Source organism: Epinephelus moara, chromosome 9 (assembly GCF_006386435.1).
Source record: "Epinephelus moara isolate mb chromosome 9, YSFRI_EMoa_1.0, whole genome shotgun sequence".
NCBI classification, from domain to species: Eukaryota; Metazoa; Chordata; class Actinopteri; order Perciformes; family Serranidae; genus Epinephelus; species Epinephelus moara.
In genome coordinates, this window is record NC_065514.1 from 15,683,966 (window position 1) to 15,704,472 (window position 20,507).

General features: G+C 40.1%; 2 protein-coding genes across 2 annotated transcripts in view; one reads left to right on the top strand and one right to left on the bottom strand.

Moving 5' to 3' along the window:
• LOC126395966 (zinc finger protein 850-like) overlaps positions 1-2,784 on the bottom strand; it is a 57,288-nt gene extending 54,504 nt beyond the window's left edge. The window contains exon 1 of the mRNA XM_050053769.1: positions 2,395-2,784. Coding sequence (XP_049909726.1) covers positions 2,395-2,608 — 214 coding nt within the window. The 5' untranslated portion in view covers positions 2,609-2,784. The remainder of the gene's footprint in view (positions 1-2,394) is intronic.
• A 10,827-nt stretch (positions 2,785-13,611) lies between these two features.
• Positions 13,612-20,507, top strand: part of LOC126395968 (zinc finger protein 721-like) — a 19,322-nt gene continuing 12,426 nt past the window's right edge. Inside the window, exons 1-4 of the mRNA XM_050053770.1 lie at positions 13,612-13,901; positions 14,031-15,296; positions 18,641-18,862; positions 18,992-19,396. Of these exons, the coding sequence (XP_049909727.1) occupies positions 13,688-13,901; positions 14,031-15,296; positions 18,641-18,862; positions 18,992-19,396 (2,107 nt within the window). The 5' untranslated portion in view covers positions 13,612-13,687. The remainder of the gene's footprint in view (positions 13,902-14,030; positions 15,297-18,640; positions 18,863-18,991; positions 19,397-20,507) is intronic.

Genomic DNA, 20,507 nt, shown 5'->3' on the forward strand with positions numbered 1-20,507 from the left:
AAGGAATTAGCAACAATCATTTCAAAAACTGTGTGTTTTAAGACAAGAGATAAGATTGGATTAGGTATGATTGGATTAATTAAGATGAGATAAAATAAGGGATAAGCTAAGCTAAATTGAGATAAGATAAGGTAAGATAAGATACGATTAGATTGGATAAGAGATAAGCTAAGCTAACACAAGATTGTATAAGATAAGAGATACGAGATAAGCTAGGATAGGTTTAGCTAAGCTAAGATTGGATAAGATAAGATAAACTATGCCAAGATCATTTAAGATAAGAGATAAGCTAAGATAGGGTTGGATAGGATAATTTAAGACAAATAAGCTAAGATAGGGTTGGATAGGATAATTTAAGACAATATAAGATCGGATAAGATATGAGACAAGATAATCTAAAATAAGATAAGATAATACACAAGCTAAGCTAATTTAGGTTAGTTAAGATTGGATAAGAGATAAACTGAGCTAAGCTAAGCTAAACTAAGCTAAGCTAAGCTAAGCTAAGAGAAGAGACAATCTAAACTAAGCTGAGCTAAGATTGGATAAGATATGATAAGATAGGCAACAGTAACAGAGCAGAGGCTTCCTGCTGTAGTTAAACTAAGCATAGGAGCTGTTGTGTTGGGTTGTCATTTACCCCCCTGACTGAATTTAACATCCTCATCAAAACCTGAAAGGTGGAAATTTTATTTAACTCCAGTACTGTGCTCATTACAATGTGTGAAACACTTGTTATGGAGTGTCTTAATTTTGAGCAGTTTTTGACACCAATTCGCAAATTAGGGGTTTCATGCAAATAGAGTCATCAACATTACCAACCATAATACATGACAATACACACCTCAGAGAAATGCTGCAGACAAAAAAAGAACTGGTAGGCAGGATGAAAACGTAAGTGATCCAACACCTCTAGAGGGTTTATTATTGTTAAATCACCACAATACAAAGCTTTAGTGTTTGGATACATAGATGAGTTAAAAAAAGAGAACACATGTCTTTGGGCACAGATCATTAATATTCATTCACTTTTCATTACTACTTTATAAGCTGATCTGTTGACAGCACCATGGAGTACATCATCTACAGTTTAGTTTTTAGTCAGCTGTGGCGTTGATGCATTTACAAAATACAATCTGTTGTCCGAGAAAATCCTTTCCCACATGTGCTACAAGAATATGTCTTCTCACCTGTGTGGGTTGTCAGGTGGTGATTCAGGTGATCTCTTTGTGTGAAAGATTTCCCACGTCTCACATTTAAACGGTTTCTCTCCCATGTGGGTTCTCATGTGGCAAATCAAGTGGCTCTTATATTGGAAGTCTTTTCCACATGTCTTGCAAGAATACGGCTTCTCACCTGTGTGGATTCTCATGTGGACTAACAATTGATTACTGTATCTGAAGTTTTTTCCGCATGTCTTGCAAGAATACGGCTTCTCACCTGTGTGGATTCTTGCATGAGCTTTCAAATCTGTTGCTCGAGAGAATCCTTTCCCACATGTGCTGCAAGAATATGTCTTCTCACCTGTGTGGGTTGTCAGGTGGTGATTCAGGTGATCTCTTTGTGTGAAAGATTTCCCACATGTCTCACATTTAAACGGCTTCTCTCCTGTGTGGATTCTCATGTGGCCAATCAAGTGACTCTTACATCGGAAATCTTTTCCACATGTTTTGCAACAATACGGCTTCTCACCTGTGTGGACTCTTTTATGAACGTTCAGGGTTGACATCTGACTGAATGTTTTACCACATGTGTTGCAACAATACGGCTTCTCACCTGTGTGGATTCTCAGGTGTGCATTTAAACGAGACTTAAACTTGAAACTTTTCCCACAAGTGTCACATTTAAAAGGTGTTTTACCTGTGTGAGTATTATGATCAATCTCTGATAAGTTGGGGTTGTCTACACGGTTAGTGTGACTTCTGTGCTTGTTACGTCTATTCTGTTGTTCTGGCTCTGCTTCTCCACTTGATGTTGAGTCTCCTTGCTCGTCTCCTTCCTCATCTTCACTCTCAGCTCCATGAGAGCTGTGACAGAGGAGCTGCTGCTCACTTTCCTCATCAGTAGGAGTCACTAGAAAGGTCTCAGTCTCCTGCTTCACTTCAAGCTGCTCTCCCTCCTGACTGCTGCACACTTCCTCCTCTTCCTCTTTAATCTGTGGAGGCTCTGGCTCCTCTTGGTCCACACTGGAGCTCCTCTCCTCAATACAGAGCTGCTGCTCAGCGACAACCTCCTCCTCCTTACACACATCTTGCTGTGGGAGCTCTGGAGGGACACACAACAAAAGGAACACATACTACTCTGATGGCAAACAAGAAAATGCTCACATGCGAGCTGGTTTTATAAATATTAGTCTTCTCTTTTGTGGTATTAAAATAATAAAGTGCTACTCACCTGTCCTGTATAACCTTACTTCCGGTTTCCAAGCTATATCCAACAGTCTGCGCTGACGGTCGATCTCTTTCTCGTACTCGACGATAGTTTTCTCAAAAACTCCCAATATTTCTTCAGCAGCAGCAGTTAGTCTCTCGCTGACAAACCCTCTCAAATACTCAACTGAAGACATTGTTGCTTCATCACAATTACAGTCACTCCAACTTTTCCTCATGGACAAACCTGCTTAAATTCCCTCGCGACTGGTGCGTTTAAATTGTTTACCTTTGCTGGTGGTACACTGATCCGACTGTGGAGCGTCGATTGTGTTTTCTTCTGTTCCGCCTACATTGGGTTCTGTGCACCAGCTCCACTACTTCCTGATTAGTGATTAATCAGATGTGCCGCACACACAGCACACACCTGATTAATCACTTAATCCAATAGGAGAGGAAATACTCATGCCTTCCTTTCCGGAACTAGTGGAGCTGGTGCACAGAGCCTATTGTCGGCCTTTTTACAGAACATTATTTTATTACAGAGACGAGTTGCCTCATTATCACTTGTGTGAAGTCAGAACAGGAACTGTTATCACTTAATTTTATGTCCTCATCAAATCAAATGTGGAAAATACAAAAACTTTATGACACCCACCCTCAAATTATGACATTTACATACAAGTTTCATGACCATAAAGTCATCAACATGACCAGCCAATACAATATACAATTAAGAGAANTATTACAGAGACGAGTTGCCTCATTATCACTTGTGTGAACTCAGCACAGGAACTGTTGTCACTTAATTTTATGTCCTCATCAAATCAAAGTGGAAAATGTGGAAAATACAAAAAGTGGTAAAGGTGTCTCAACTTTGAGCACTTTTTGACATCCACTTGCAAATTATGACATTTAAATACAAGTTTCATGACAATAAACTCATCAACATGATCAGCCAATACAATATACAATTAAGAGGAATGCTACTGCTGCAAACATAAATGAATAAAACATTCAATTTTAAAATGGAGGGAAAAGGACTGGCTATAAGATGAAAACATTATTGATAGAACACTAGAGGGTTTGTTAAATGAAATCATCAACATACAAAGCTTTTCTAACTCTCAGACCTGGAGACACTGTGCTGGAAAAACCTGATCCACTTCTTCATCACGCCCAAACAGATGTTTAAGCAAACTGTCATCCAGCTATGCTGCTGGAAGGAATGTGGAGAAATCATGGTTGACCATATTTTCTGTTCTTGTCCTTCTGTTCAGACTCTCTGAAAGGAATTAGCAACAAGCATTTCAAAAACTTTGATTTTAAGATATGAGATAAGATAAGATACCCTGCCTCTCGCCCAATGTCAACTGGGATAGGCTCCAGCCCCCCCGCAACCCTCAAGAGGATGAAGCGGTTAGACGATGGATGGATGGATGGATGGATGGAAGATAAGGTAAGATAAGATAAGATAAGATAAGAGTTAAGCTAAACTAAGTTAAATTGAGATAAGACTGGATAAGATAAGATTAGATAAGATAAAATAATTTAAGCCAAGATAAGATTGGATAAAATGAGAGATAAAACAAGATAGGATAATTTAAGATAATCTAAGATAAGATTGGATAATTTAAGATAAGATAAGATAAGATAAGATAAGATAAGATAAGAGATAAGATATGGCAAGCTAAGCTAAGTTAAATTGAGATAAGATTGGATAAGATAACTCAAGACAAGATAAGATTGGATAATTTAAGATAAGATGAGATAAGATAAGATTGGATAAGATAAGAGATAAGCTAAGCTAAGATAAACTAAGACAAGATAAAAATTTGATGATCTAAGATAAGACTGGGAAAGATAAGCTAAGATAAGATTGGATAAGGTAAGATAAGATAACATAACATTAGAGATAGGCTAAGCTTAGTATAGCTTAGATAAGATTGGATAAGAGAAGAGATAAGGTATGCTAAGCTGAGCTAAGTTAAGACTGGGTAATAGAAGATAATTTAAGACAACATAAGATAGTTGTTATTTTAATCATGAACCACCAGAACTGAATTATCTCCTATATGTTTTTTTGAAATACAAGGCTACTTGCCTGTATGTGATTTCATGTGCCTTATTAAATGGGACCCATTAAAGTATCTTTTCCCGCAGATCTTGCAAAGGTATGGCTTCTCATCTGTGTGGATTCTTGTGTGAAAGTTCAGTGTTGCCTTATGACTGAATCTTTTCTCACACACATCACAAGAATACAGCTTCTCTCCCTTGAGGATTCTCAGGTGTGCATTAAAACAAGACTTAAACTTGAAAGCTTTCAAGCTCCAACATTTCTTCAGCAGCAGCAGTCAGTCTCTCGTTGACGAAACCTCTCAAATACTCAACTGAAGACATTGTTGCTTCATTATAATTACAGTCTCTACTTTTACTAATTGTTGACTTTTTTGTGTTATGTAGATGCTTGATGACCTGGAGAAAGAGGTCAGCCTGGAGCTGTTTCAGTTTAAGTTCCCCAATATTGAAGACGTGGAAGTTTTCAGAGGAGATTTCTGACTGACGATGGTATCTGGCATACTGTGAATGTGAAATGGAGGACTAATATTCTTCAATAAAAGGCAACAGAATAAAAATCTGTCACTATATGTTTTTTCATATTTATGTTAATGAATCACCTAATAATTTATTTTCATTATACCACGATGAAAAACACAGGTAAGTTTCAGAAAATAAATATAGCTTTAACTATTCCTCTCCTCCACACATGCTGACATTGTTATATTTAAGCATAGCTAAAAATCTGATTTCACTCTATGTCTTCAAGATCTTCAGGTGTAAAGTATATCATATAAAAAGACTTGGGTGGAATCATCAGATGTAATAGTAGGCAAAATAATGTATTTAAATGAAATAAATGTTATACATGAAATGCTGAGGCTATTAAAAAAACCCCGTAATAATTAAAGAATAATAAAACATTAATTACGCTAATGAATATGTTGATTAATGGTTTCAAGTAACTACTCCTACCCTCTACGTGTGCTGAGATTACTGCATAGTTAAAGTATGTATAAGCCTGTTTAAAAGAGCGTCAGGTTCACAGTGTAAGCAGATGCACCAGCTTCTTGTGTCATGAGTGTCCTGACACTGGAGCCGGCCTGAGATCGGAGCCTGCACCCTGAGTGTCCTGACCCTGGAGCCGGCCTGAGAAAAAGACAAGACTGCAAAAGACAAGACTAGTAAAATAAATCTGACCATACACAAATCTTTAAAATATGTACCTTAAAACACAAAAGTTGAAATTTTTTTATTACAAATGATAAACAGGTCACTTTGGCCCACAACATAACATGAGGGTTAACTAAAATCATTTACATTAATTCTACATTTCTATGGACACAAAAGTTAGATGCAGCTCCACTGAAAGGTACCATGTGTTCTTTTTTTTATCATTATTATTATTATTTTTGGGCAAAAGCCATAATGATAGTGACTGCTGGCCACACAACCTAGGTGGCATTTGTAGACACTATATTCTGAAAAGCATGAGAGAAAATGACAAAAAAAGGATTATGTAGCCTACGGTTTTGTAAATACATGCATTGATAAACAGTACATTTTCAGAGCAATAACTGTGTCAGAACATATTTGTATTTGATCAGAGGGTCGATGCATAGAACCTAAACTTTTGCAGATTGAATGAGTGGACCTCCAATTGAGCTAATAAACTCAAAATAAGATAGTATTTCATTGTTTCAAGCACTACTGACAGCTCATAAGACCTATGAATATAATATGGAATGTGACGATGCACTTAGCCATAGGTCAATTAGGGATGGGAAATCGAGAACAATTGGAACTGATATCATATGTCTCAGAGCTTATCAATTCCTGTTATCAATGTCCAGGCATCTGATGCTGAACAAAAAAGACATAATTCAACTGCAGGGCAATGTAGCCTCCAGACTGTCTATAGCAAACTAAATGATTAACAGTGACAATAATAGAACAGTTAAGTTGTTGACAGTGAGACCCTGTGTAAATCTACTCTACTTTTAGCTCTGGGCTTGTTGTGCCATCCAGAAAAGTGGTCTGTAGGAGAATAAAATATGATTAAAACTCATACTTCCTTACTTTATAAGTTTTTAAAAAGAAATAAAGGATTAAAGCAAGAATATATTGTTTGTTACTGATTTAATACGGCAGTCTTCCAACACGATGTAAGAGCTCAGTCAAGGCTAAAACTGCATGGCTCACACATAGGTATCATTTCCTAGACTCAACCCAAACCCCATTTTAAAAAAGGCCCTGTCCTACTTTAGCTATCCTAAATGCATACACCTGAATACTTGGCTTCACTAGCCATTACATTTATATAAAAGTTACTGAAGCACAATAGAGGGAATAAAAAGCTATTTTATTTAAAATCTGCATACAGTACATACATGTCAACAGTATAACTTTTACACTTTTACAAAATCTGATTATGGTCAAATTCCGCTTTTTGCATTGTTCCAAATGTTTTGGTGTTTCAAAATGACAAATCAGGACAGCAACTTTTTGAACTGGTCTAGGGTGAGCTAGCTGCAATATAATCCCCCAGGGCAATGCCTCATTAATGTGCATGTCCATTTAAAGGTCTTGTTTTTGTAGTTTAGTCACTGACATACAGTGCAAAAGACGACACGAAACGGAATTAAAAGTAACGTTAGCATTTACAACAATGTTTGAGTAGTAGTCTTACCTGAGTCGGCATCGCCATCTTAGCCTATCTTTGTGCTTCCTCCTTCTTCTTCTTGTTCTGTTTAGCACGGTTTATCATCGTGGTCGTGGTTTGTAGGGCGTGGTTTAAACCACGGCTGCAGTTGGGTACTATTGAGGTGCGAGGAAATTTAAGCAGGTTTGTCAAATCAGTAAAACTTTGAGTGACTGTAATTGTAATGAAGCAACAATGTCTTCAGTTGAGTATTTGAGAGGGTTTGTTAGTTAGGTCAGCAGTTGCATTGTAGGCTAATTAATTCATCCACTGTCAAACAGCCAAAAATATGGATTTATTTCCTAAAATAAGTTTTGAATTGAACTATGAATGGTCATCAGAGGAAGATGAGGGAGAGGAGAAGCTGAATCCATCTGAGCACACATCCAGGTTTGTCAGTGTTTCATCAGCGGAGCTCAATGACTTGGAGAAAAGCAACATACTGTCAGATCAGAAGGCAGAGTCGGCTGTGCCTGTGAAGCGACAGTCCACCATGCAGTCACCAGAGACTTATTTCACCGGCTGCACAATTAATGGAAACGTGCAGATAAATGTGTATAAAGAGTAAGTGCCTGGCGCACCATGTCTGCGTTACATAGCAACGGTGACAGCGGAGTCCTGAGGGAACTATTTTTGTTGGCGGAAGACAAATAAAATGCTTAAATTATCTATTTTGTCCTCATTTTTCAACATTTCTTAATCAGCCTTGCTTATTTAACTGTTGAACTGTTGTATAAAAGCAATATCACACTCGAGCTCGTGATGTTGTACTGTGATATCGTCACGGCTGTGATTGTCTTCGGCACGAGGCCGCAGGTGACATGGTGCTTTGCCAAATTTAAGTTGGCCTTTGGCTAACTAAAATTAGTCAAACATGTAGCTGTCCTGGCGGAACATGATCCTCAGGGGTTCTTTGACCTTGTATCCATTGGTCAGTGAAGATGTAAAAATACATACTAACAAACTCTATTTGAATAAAACTCCTTATTTGCAAATGGGTGTTAAAAAACTGCTCACACTCCATAACAAGTGTTTCACACATTGTCATGAACACAGTACTGGAGTTAAATAAAATTTATAGTGTTGGATCAATTATGTCTTCATCTTACAGCAAGTCCTTTTCCCTCCATTTTAAAATTGTATTAATTTATTCATTTATGTTTGCAGCAGCTGCATTTCTCCTAATTGTATATTGTATTGGCTAGTCATGTTGATGAGTTTATTGTCATGAAACTTGTATGTAAATGTCAGAATTTGAGGGTGGGTGTCAAAAAGTGCTCAAAGTTGAGATACCTTGACGACTTTTTGTATTTTACATGTTCAGGATTTGATGGGGACATAAAATTAAGTGCCGACAGTTCCTCTGCTGAGTTCAACAAATTATATTCGGACAACTCGTCTCTGCACTGATGCTGGTTTGGTTTTAAACAATTAAAGGGCGAACATGAAAAAAAAAATACGTCCCACAGTCAGAACTTTTCAGTGCAACATCCGGTGAAAGTAAACAATTTGGTGTGTTGACGTCAGGTCAGTTTGGAGGAGAGGAAGGGTGACGTCGAGACGGTTGTGTGAGAGCGAAAATTCAAACTTCTTTGTCAATCCTTGATTAAAGTAAATTAGAACGGATAACAACTTTGACATTGGATTGTGGACTTTTGAAGTTGGTTGCTGGTGGGTCGAGTGGGGGTAGAGGAGTGTATCCACCGACGGCCTGTATAGGTCCGGTAGCGCTGCGCTCAGCAGCCTTTGCTGACTAGGCCAGCCAACCAGGCTTTCTGTGTGGGTTCCCATGCCGGGGAAAGGTAGCAAAGGAGGGGGGGGGGGACGGTGGTGTAAGCCAACAGCTGATAGAAAGGGAGAACAAAAGGGATAGGTCGGACAATGACAGTGAGGGTGAGGTGAGAGACAAAAATTTGAGGAAGAAGCCGAGGCCGGGAGACGGGGGTGGATTCAAGTTTGTGGTTAAGTTTAAGGATAGGAGTGATAAAGGCTTAAACCCCCTCAAATTGTCCGAAGAGATTAAAAACAGAATGGGACCTGTATTGAATGCAAAAATGATGTTGAATGGAAATGTGCTAATTTTCTGTAAAACTGAAGCTCAAAGAGAGAAGACAATGAAAGCTCGCTATTTGCTTAACAGGCCCATTGAATGCTTTATGCTTGACGGCAATATGCAAAATGTGAAGGGAGTAATTTATGTTAGCCCTGACATATCTGAAAGCGCTATAGTTTCTCACCTGCAGAGAGCTGAGATTGAGGCTGCACGCAGGTTTAGAAAGAGAGGGACGGCAGTGTTGCTAACATTTAAACGACAAGTGAAGGAAATGCCATCAAGAGTGTATTTGGGCTAAACCAGTGGTGGAGGAAGTGGCAGCACAGGCAATGAAGAAACAGTCATTTCTAGCATTTATGGTAGATGTTCTGTGGGCAGCTAAGAACCAAACGAGGAGGTCAGATATGATCAAAGTAGTGATAGATGCAGCGGAAAGGTTCCTTGAGGAGGTGCAAGTAGGCCCAGAGCAGTTACACACGTTCATGAGACAGACGGTGGAAACACAAGAGAGGGAAAGAGTTGCAGAAAGGGAAAGAAAGAGTACAGACAGAAGTGAATACTATGAAGAGGGAAGCATGGACGCACATGAGGATGGTGATGATGATGATTAGCCTGCTAATGTTTTACATATTGCAGTGGAATGCAAGAAGTTTAATTGCGAATGGGCAGGAACTCAAAAGATTTGTGGACGCATTTAAAGATAAACCAGAGATGCTGTGTATTCAGGAGACTTGGCTTAAGCCTTGTTTAGACTTTGTGGTGCCGGGATATGAAAGTATCAGACAGGATAGACATGAGAAGTCAGGAGGGGGTTGTGCAACGTTCGTAAGGTCAGATGTACAGTATCAGCGGGTGGAAATCAAGTCTTCACTAGAGTGTGTTGTAGTAAGGGTGTGGGAGAAGGATAGATGGGTGAATATTGTGAATTTCTATAATCCATGCTTGCCAATTAATATAAGTGAAATGGAAGAGGTTATGGAACAAATAGGGGAGCCGGTCATCTGGCTCGGTGACTTTAATGCACACAACCCTCTGTGGGGCAGCAGGGTAAGAGATGGTAATGGGAGCACTGTGGAGGAATTTATGGACAGGTATGGGTTGGTATGTGTGAATGATGGCAGGCCTACTAGGTTTGAGATAAGAACAGGGGCAGTGTCATGCATAGACTTAGCTCTAGCATCTAGTGAGTGGGCAAGGGTGGGAGAATGGGATTCCATGGACAGGTACACATTGGGCAGTGATCACTTTCCTATTTTGTTGAGATTTGGGAAAACATTGTTAATTGAAGAACAGATGAGGCCAGGTTATTTTGACTACAGCAAGGCAGACTGGAAGACATTTGCAGAGAAGTGTGATCAGGCCCTTGATAGTGTAAAGGGGGAAGGAACAATAGATGAGTGGAGTAATAGTCTTTGTGAAATGCTATTGCATAAAGCATATGAGTGTATCCCTATTAAGAAAAACCCCACTGCAAAAGTAAGCGTCCCATGGTGGACTAAAGAATGTGATAGAGCAGTCAGAGGTAGGAATTGAGCATATAGAGCACTGAGAAAGGGCCCGACAGAGAGTAATATGATAGAGTATAAAAGGTTGAGAGCTAAGGCAAGAAGAGTGATTAAGTCTGCAAAAAAGGAGTGCTGGAGGAAGTACTGTGGAGGGTTAGGGGTAGATACTTCAGTGGGAGAAGTATGGGCAGCAGTTCACCGAATGTCAGGGGTAGCGAGGCAGAAGAGAATGCCAGTGTTAGAGGAGGAAGGGGTGGTTGCTACAAGTGATGTAGAGAAGGCAAAGATGTGTGAAAATAAGTTTAAGGCTGTCCATAGTGGTATGAACATTGGGGAGGAGGGTATAAGGAAAAGGAATGAGACATTGAGACACCACACATTCAAACTCAAAGGGGATGATGATAATACTGATGCTGTCAATTTGTACTTCTCAATGACAGAGTTGTGCAAAGCTATAAAGAATGGGAAGGACAGCACCAGGAAAAGATGGGTTAAGCTATGAAATATTTAAGAATTTAGGAGTGTTAGTGTTGGAGGAATTACTTGCTCTCATTAACAACATATGGAAGGAAGGAATTCTTCCTGCAGCCTGGAAGCAAGCAGTAGTGGTCCCAATTTTAAAACCGGGGAAAGATGCTGCAAAGCCAGGGTCGTACCGACCTATTGCACTTACTGCAGTAATATGCAAAATAATGGAGAGAATGGTGACTGATAGGTTAACATATAAATTGGAGAAGGAGGGGTGGTTCACTCCAAAGCAAAGTGGGTTTCGTAGAGGTAGGAGCACCATGGACTCGGTGCTTTCACTTGAGTCTGATATAAAGAAGGCCATGGTAAAAAAAGAGGGACTGATAGCAATGTTTTTAGATATCCAAAAAGCCTATGATATGTTGTGGAAGGAGGGGCTAATTGTGAAATTGTATGATGCAGGACTACGAGGACGCTTACTAAACTGGATCCAGGACTTTCTTAAGAACAGGGAAATACAGGTGAGGGTGGGAGGGGCTCTATCTAGCGGCACAGGCATTGAGAATGGAACACCACAGGGAGGCGTAATTAGTCCAGTACTATTCAATATTATGATTAATGACATTTTTAAAGATATTGGGCCTGGGTTTGGTCTCTCTCTGTTCGCAGATGATGGAGCAGTGTGGAAAAGCGGGAGGAACATAAAACACTTAACTGAGAGAATGCAAGGAGCGATAAATAAAATAATTGACTGGGGAAGCAGGTGGGGCTTTAAGATATCAGTAGAAAAAACAAAGTATGTTGTGTTTGGTAATAAGAAAACTGAATGTCAAGGTTTATCTATGTATGGACAGGCAATTGAGAGGGTAAAAGTATTTAAATCCTTGGGAGTACATTTTGATGAAAGGCTCACATGGGGAAAACATATTAACAGTATTGTAGGTAAATGTGAAAACGTTATTAATGTGATGAGGTCTCTCTCTGGAAGTACTTGGGGCGCTGGCTGAGACACGCAAATACTAATATATAGAGCAATGATAAGATCAAGACTAGATTATGGATGTCTGTGCTATGGTACAGCAGCCAAAACAGCTCTAAAGCATCTTGATGTAGTGCAAGCAAAGGCATTGAGGGTGTGCTGTGGGGCCCTCTGCACCACCCCAATCCCGGCCTTACTGGTTGAAATGGAAGAGACGCCACTGGGAATTCAGAGGACAAAGCTGGCAATGCAGTACATAAATAAACTAAGGGGATGTAAAGGGGAGAATCCAACAAAATCAATCCTGGAGGAGACATGGGAGTGGGGAGGAGGAAGTGTCAAAAAGGAGTGCTTCATCTTTAAGATCAGTAAGGAAATGGAGGGGCCGGGGTTGGGGGAGGTGGGGGTTGCCCCTATAGTGCACTGGCCAGGTTATTACCATCACCGGAGATAGACCTTAGCATATTGGAATCAATCAAAACAAACGAAAGTACAGCTTATAGTGACCTGGTGGAAAACAGATTAGAAGGCTCCTGGCAACATCATCTTCAAATTTACACAGACGGGTCCCAAGATCCAGAAACAGGGAAGTCAGGTTTTGCCTTTTGTATTCCAAGTCTGGGCATAGTAGTGAGCAGGCGACTGTCGGAGGGGGTTTCAGTCTTCACAACAGAGCTGATGGCCATAATGTGGGCATTGGAGTGGGTGGAGGAGGTGCAGCCAGGGCAGGTTGTTATATGCTCAGACTCTGTTGCTGTTTTAATGACTTTGGGGGAAGGCAAGCTGGGAGTCCGTTCAGACCTGGTGGTGCAGCTGTTGGTACAGCTGTATAAAATTGAGAAGGCAGGAGGGGAGGTTGCGTTTCTCTGGGTGCCAGCCCATGTGGGGGTAGAGGGGAACGAGATGGCAGATGGGGCAGCTAAAAGGGCATTGAGGAGGGAGGTGGATGTGAAGGAGGCCATAGGAGTGAATGAGTAAAGGTCCATTATCAGAAGAATAATTACAGCGGGGTGGCAAGAGCAGTGGGAAAAGGAAAAAAAGGGGAGACATTACTTTAGTATTCAGAACAATGTTAAAAAGGTGCACAACTATTTGGGGTCAGAGAGGAGGCATACGGTGACCATGACAAGGCTGAGGCTGGGGCACTGTGGGCTGGCCTGGGACCTGTTAAAAATTGGAAAAGACAAGGACGGACTCTGTGAAGCCTGCAAGAAACAACAAACTGTGAGGCATGTCCTCATGGAGTGCAGCCAGTACACAGAAGAGCGAAAGAGGATGTATGAAGAAGTGTCAGGCCAGCCTGCAAGGGATGTTACATTAAAGAGCCTTCTGAATCCCACTAAAAACCAGCGAAGGGCTGTGAAAGCAGTCCTTGAGTTCATCGCCGCTACAGGATTACACTTGTGGAAATGGAATTAAGTGCATTATAGACTCGACCTGTGGGAGGCAGCAATGTGCCACAAGGCATCTAGACTGCCGGAAACTACAAGACGAAGAAGAAGAAGTAAACAATTTAAACGCACCAGTCGCGAGGGAATTTAAGCAGGTCTGTCCATGAGGAAAAGTTGGAGTGACTGTAATTGTGATGAAGCAACAATGTCTACAGTTGAGTATTTGAGAGGGTTTGTCAGCGAGAGACTAACTGCTGCTGCTGAAGAAATATTGGGAGTTTTTGAGAAAACTATCGTCGAGTACGAGAAAGAGATCGACCGTCAGCGCAGACTGTTGGATATAGCTTGGAAACCGGAAGTAAGGTTATACAGGACAGGTGAGTAGCACTTTATTATTTTAATACCACAAAACAGAAGACTAATATTTATAAAACCAGCTCGCATGTGAGCATTTTCTTGTTTGCCATCAGAGTAGTATGTGTTCCTTTTGTTGTGTGTCCCTCCAGAGCTCCCACAGCAAGATGTGTGTAAGGAGGAGGAGGTTGTCGCTGAGCAGCAGCTCTGTATTGAGGAGAGGAGCTCCAGTGTGGACCAAGAGGAGCCAGAGCCTCCACAGATTAAAGAGGAAGAGGAGGAAGTGTGCAGCAGTCAGGAGGGAGAGCAGCTTGAAGTGAAGCAGGAGACTGAGACCTTTCTAGTGACTCCTACTGATGAGGAAAGTGAGCAGCAGCTCCTCTGTCACAGCTCTCATGGAGCTGAGAGTGAAGATGAGGAAGGAGACGAGCAAGGAGACTCAACATCAAGTGGAGAAGCAGAGCCAGAACAACAGAATAGACGTAACAAGCGCAGAAGTCACACTAACCGTGTAGACAACCCCAACTTATCAGAGATTGATCATAATACTCACACAGGTAAAACACCTTTTAAATGTGACACTTGTGGGAAAGCTTTCAAGTTTAAGTCTCAATTTGATAGACACCTGAGAGTCCACACAGGAGAGAAGCCGTTTTGTTGCAACACATGTGGGAAAGATTTCCGATATAAGAGCCACTTGATTGGCCACATGACAACCCACACAGGTGAGAAGCCATTTCCTTGCAACACATGTGGTAAAACATTCAGTCATATGTCAGCTCTAAACATTCACAACAGAGTCCACACAGGTGAGAAGCCGTACTGTTGCAACACCTGTGGGAAAACATTCAATCAAATGTCAACTTTGAACGTTCATAAAAGAATCCACACAGGTGAGAAGCCGTATTCTTGCAACACCTGTGGGAAAACATGCTCTCGGAAAAATGATTTGAAAGTTCATGCAAGAATCCACACAGGTGAGAAGCCATATTGTTGTAGCACATGTGGGAAAGGATTTTCTCGGACAACAGATTTGAAAGCTCATGCTCATAGAATCCACACAGGTGAGAAGCCGTATTGTTGCAACACCTGTAGGAAAACATTCAGTCATATGTCAACTTTGAACGTTCATAAAAGAATCCACACAGGTGAGAAGCCGTATTCTTGCAACACCTGTGGGAAAACATGCTCTCGGAAAAATGATTTGAAAGTTCATGCAAGAATCCACACAGGTGAGAAGCCATATTCTTGTAGCACATGTGGGAAAGGATTTTCTCGGACAACAGATTTGAAAGCTCATGCTCATAGAATCCACACAGGTGAGAAGCCATTTTCTTGTAAGACATGCAGAAAAAACTTCAGATTCAGTAATCAATTGTTGGTCCACATTGGAAGAGCCCACACCGGTGAGAAGCCTTAACTTTGCAAGATCTGCGGGAAAAGATACTTTAATGAGTGTCATTGATAAACCACATGAAATCACATACAGGCAAGTAGCCTTGTATTTCAAAAATCATATAGGAGACGATTCAGTTTTGGTGGCTCATGGTTAAAACACACAAGAAGTCAAAGAAGTGAGGAGCCACACAATTGCAGCACATTGAAAAACATACTTGAAAAACCTCTTGACACCTCATGCCAACTGGAGACCTGTCTTTTTTTGTCTGCCACATTTAATTTGATATTTTTTGGTATTTTGTAAATGCATCAACGCCACAGCTGACTACAAACTAAACTGTAGATGATGTACTCCATGGTGCTGTCAACAGATCAGTTTATAAAGTAGTAATGAAAAGTGAATGAATATTAATGATCTGTGCCCAAAGACGTGTTCTCTTTTTTTAACTCATCTATGTATCCAAACACTAAAGCTTTGTATTGTGATGATTTAACAATAATAAACCCTCTAGAGGTGTTGGATCACTTACGTTTTCATCCTGCCTACCAGTTCTTTTTTTGTCTGCAGCATTTCTCTGAGCTGTGTATTGTCATGTATTATGGTTGGTGATGTTGATAACTCTATTTGCATAAAACCCCTAATTTGCAAATGGTTGTCAAAAACTGCTCAAAATTAAGACACTCCATAACAAATGTTTCACACATTGTCATGAGCACAGTACTGGAGTTAAATAAAATTTCCACCTTTGAGGTTTTGATGAGGACCTTAAATTCAGTCAGGGGGGTAAATGACAACCCAACACTACAGCTCCTATGCTTAGTTTAACTATAGCAGGAAGCCTCTGCTCTGTTACTTTTGCCTCTATTATCTTAGCTTAGACAGGCTTAGCTTAGCTTATTTCTTATCCAATCTTATCTTATCTCATCCTAGCTTAGCTTGGCGTAGCTTAGCTCAGCTTGTATCTTATCTTGTCCTATCTTATATTGTCTTAAATTATTTTATCCAATTTTATTTTAGCTAAGCTGATCTCAGCTCATCTCTTATCTCAGCTTGGCTTAGCTTGTCTCTTATCGTATCGTATTTTATATTGTCTTAAATTATCTTGTATTATCCAGTCCTAGCTTGGCTTTCCTTAGCATACCTTATCTCTTATCTTATCCAATCTTATCGTATTTTATCTTGTCCAGTCTTACCTTAGTTAAACTAAGCTTAGCTTATCTCTAATGTTATGTTATCTTATCTTACCTTATCCAATCTTAGCTTATCTCATCCAATCTTAGCTTATCTCTTGTCTTGTCTTATCTTAAATTATCCAATCTTATCTTGTCTTAGCTCAGTTTATCTCTTATTTTATCCAATCTTATATCAATTTAACTTAGCTTAGCTTAGTTTAGCTTACATCTCATCTCATCTCATCTCATCTCATCTCATCCAATGTTATATTACCCAATCTTATGTCTTATCTTAAAACCCAAACTTTTTGAAATGACTGTTGCTAATTCCTTTAGAGAGTCTNGTCTGAACAGAAGGACAAGGACAGAAAATATGGACATGGTCAACCATGATTTCTCCACATTCCTTCCAGCAGCATAGCTGGGTGACAGTTTGTTTAAACATCTGTTTGGGCGTGATGAAAAAGTGAATCAGGTTTTTCCAGCACAGTGTCTCCAGGTCTGAGAGTTAGAAAAGCTTTGTATGTTAATTTCATTTAACAAACCCTCTAGTGTTGGATCAATAATGTTTTCATCTTACAGCGAGTCCTTTTGGCATTTCTCCTAATTGTATATTGTATTGGCTGGTCATGTTGATGAGTTTATTGTCATGAAACTTCTATGTAAATGTCATAACTTGAGGGTGGGTGTCAAAACTGCTCAAAGTTGAGACACCTTGACTACTTTGTGTATTTTACACGTTCAGGATTTGATGGGGACATAAAATTAAGTGACGACAGCATAGACATATATGCATAGACGCCGCATCGAGTGCCTGAGCGCGTCCTCGCCGGCCGCCATCTTGGATGGGTCTCGCTTCGCCTCCACAGTGCATTCACTTCTGTTGAGGAAGGATCTGTATGCACAAGTAAAATAGAATAACTCACTGAATTTTTAACTGATTTGCACGAGGTTTGGTTTGTTACAAACGGCACACATGTAGTTATGATACAGGATGCTTTCGTATATTAAAAATGCGGGATTTCATGCTTTAATACTTTATGCAGATAGCAACAGCATGTTATTTAGGTCACAACACAGTTCTTTTATTCACCTCAACCCCAGAGTGCGATACATAGATAGATAGATAGATATAGATATAGATATAGATATAGATATACACACACATAAACACATATATATATATAATATAGGCTATACTGTATATACTGTATAAACACAATATACACACAATATACACAATACAAAACATAGTATAGCATATTAATAAATTTATTAATATATTTTAATAAAGAAAAGGCTTGATTGTTGATTGAGTTTATTTCTCACACACACTCTCTTTTATACCCACAGCCATCAGACTTAATAATTCTTTGTTAAATAGATGATCTTACAGACTTCTTTGAAATTTCCTTTGGGGATTAATAAAGTTCTTCTTATTCTTATTACACTGACTGCTGTGATCCCTCAAAAGTAGTAAAAAAAAAACATTTTCAATATTTACATAACTGAAATTAATTTTGGTATTGGTATTATAACTATGAAAATAGGACTGTGGTCAAGATAATTTGAAAAAAGATACAGAAGGATGAGCAGCAGGGGATATTGGCAGCACAGCTGGTGGAAAAGTGAATATGTACATATATATACATATCCCACTCGGGTTGAGGTGAATAAAAGAACTGTGTGGTTGTGACCTAAATAACATGCTGTTGCTATCTGCATAAAGTATTAAAGCATGAAATCCCGTATTTTTAATGTACGAAAGCATCCTGTATCATAACTACATGTGTGCCGTTTGTAACAAACCAAACCTCGTGGTAATCAGTTAAAAATTAAGTGAGTTATTCTATTTTACTTGTGCATACAGATCCTTCCTCAACAGAAGTGAACGCACTGTGGAGGCGAAGCGAGACCCATCCAAGATGGCGGCCGGCGAGGACGTCGGCTCTGATAGGCAGCGGTAGTCAATGCGGCGTCTATGTATATATGTCTATGGGCGACAGTTCCTCTGCTGAGTTCAACAAATTATATTCGGACAACTCGTCTCTGCACTGATGCTGGTTTGGTTTTAAACAATTAAAGGGGAACAAAAAAAACAACAACACACGCCCCACAGTCGGAACTTATCAGTGTAACACCAGCGGAAGTAAACAATTTAAACGCACCAGTCGCGAGGGAATTTAAGCAGGTCTGTCCATGAGGAAAAGTTGGAGTGACTGTAATTGTGATGAAGCAACAATGTCTTCAGTTGAGTATTTGAGAGGGTTTGTCAGCGAGAGACTAACTGCTGCTGCTGAAGAAATATTGGGAGTTTTTGAGAAAACTATCGTCGAGTACGAGAAAGAGATCGACCGTCAGCGCAGACTGTTGGATATAGCTTGGAAACCGGAAGTAAGGTTATACAGGACAGGTGAGTAGCACTTTATTATTTTAATACCACAAAAGAGAAGACTAATATTTATAAAACCAGCTCGCATGTGAGCATTTTCTTGTTTGCCATCAGAGTAGTATGTGTTCCTTTTGTTGTGTGTCCCTCCAGAGCTCCCACAGCAAGATGTGTGTAAGGAGGAGGAGGTTGTCGCTGAGCAGCAGCTCTGTATTGAGGAGAGGAGCTCCAGTGTGGACCAAGAGGAGCCAGAGCCTCCACAGATTAAAGAGGAAGAGGAGGAAGTGTGCAGCAGTCAGGAGGGAGAGCAGCTTGAAGTGAAGCAGGAGACTGAGACCTTTCTAGTGACTCCTACTGATGAGGAAAGTGAGCAGCAGCTCCTCTGTCACAGCTCTCATGGAGCTGAGAGTGAAGATGAGGAAGGAGACGAGCAAGGAGACTCAACATCAAGTGGAGAAGCAGAGCCAGAACAACAGAATAGACGTAACAAGCGCAGAAGTCACACTAACCGTGTAGACAACCCCAACTTATCAGAGATTGATCATAATACTCACACAGGTAAAACACCTTTTAAATGTGACACTTGTGGGAAAAGTTTCAAGTTTAAGTCTCATTTTAATGCACACCTGAGAAGCCACACAGGAGAGAAGCCGTATTGTTGTAACATCTGTGGGAAAACATTCAGTCATATGTCAACTCTGAACGTTCATAAAAGAATCCACACAGGTGAGAAGCCATATTGTTGCAACACATGTGGAAAAGTTTACCGATATAGAAGCCACTTGACTGGCCACATGAAAATCCACACAGGAGAGAAGCCATATTCTTGCAACACCTGTGGGAAAACATGCTCTCGGAAAAATGATTTGAAAGTTCATGCAAGAATCCACACGGGTGAGAAGCCATATTCTTGCAACACCTGTGGGAAAACATGCACTCGGAAAAATGATTTGAAAGTTCATGCAAGAATCCACACAGGTGAGAAGCCATATTCTTGTAGCACATGTGGGAAAGGATTTTCTCGGACAACAGATTTGAAAGCTCATGCAAGAATCCACACAGGTGAGAAGCCATTTTCTTGCGAGACGTGGAAATAACTTCAGATTCAGTAATCAATTGTTAGTCCACATGAGAATCCACACAGGTGAGAAGCCGTATTCTTGCAAGACCTGTGGAAAGGATTTCAGACGCAGTTGTCATTTGTTGGTCCACACAAGAAGAGCCTACACCGGTGAGAAGCCTTAACTTTGCAAGATCTGCGGGAAAAGATACTTTGAGTGTCATTTGATAAACCACATGAAATCACATACAGGCAAGTAGCCTTGTATTTTAAAAATCATGTAGGAGACAATTCAGTTCTGGTGGCTCATGGTTAAAACACACAAGAAGTCAAAGAAGTGAGGAGCCACAGAATTGCAGCACATTGAAAAACATACTTGAAAAACCTCTTGACACCTCATGCCAACTGCGAACTTTTTTGGTATTTTGTAAATGCATAAACGCCACAGCTGACTACAAACTAAACTGTAGATGATGTACTCCATGGTGCTGTCAACAGATCAGCTTATAAAGTAGTAATGAAAAGTGAATGAATATTAATGATCTGTGCCCAAAGACATGTGTTCTCTTTTTTTAACTCATCTATGTATCCAAACACTAAAGCTTTGTA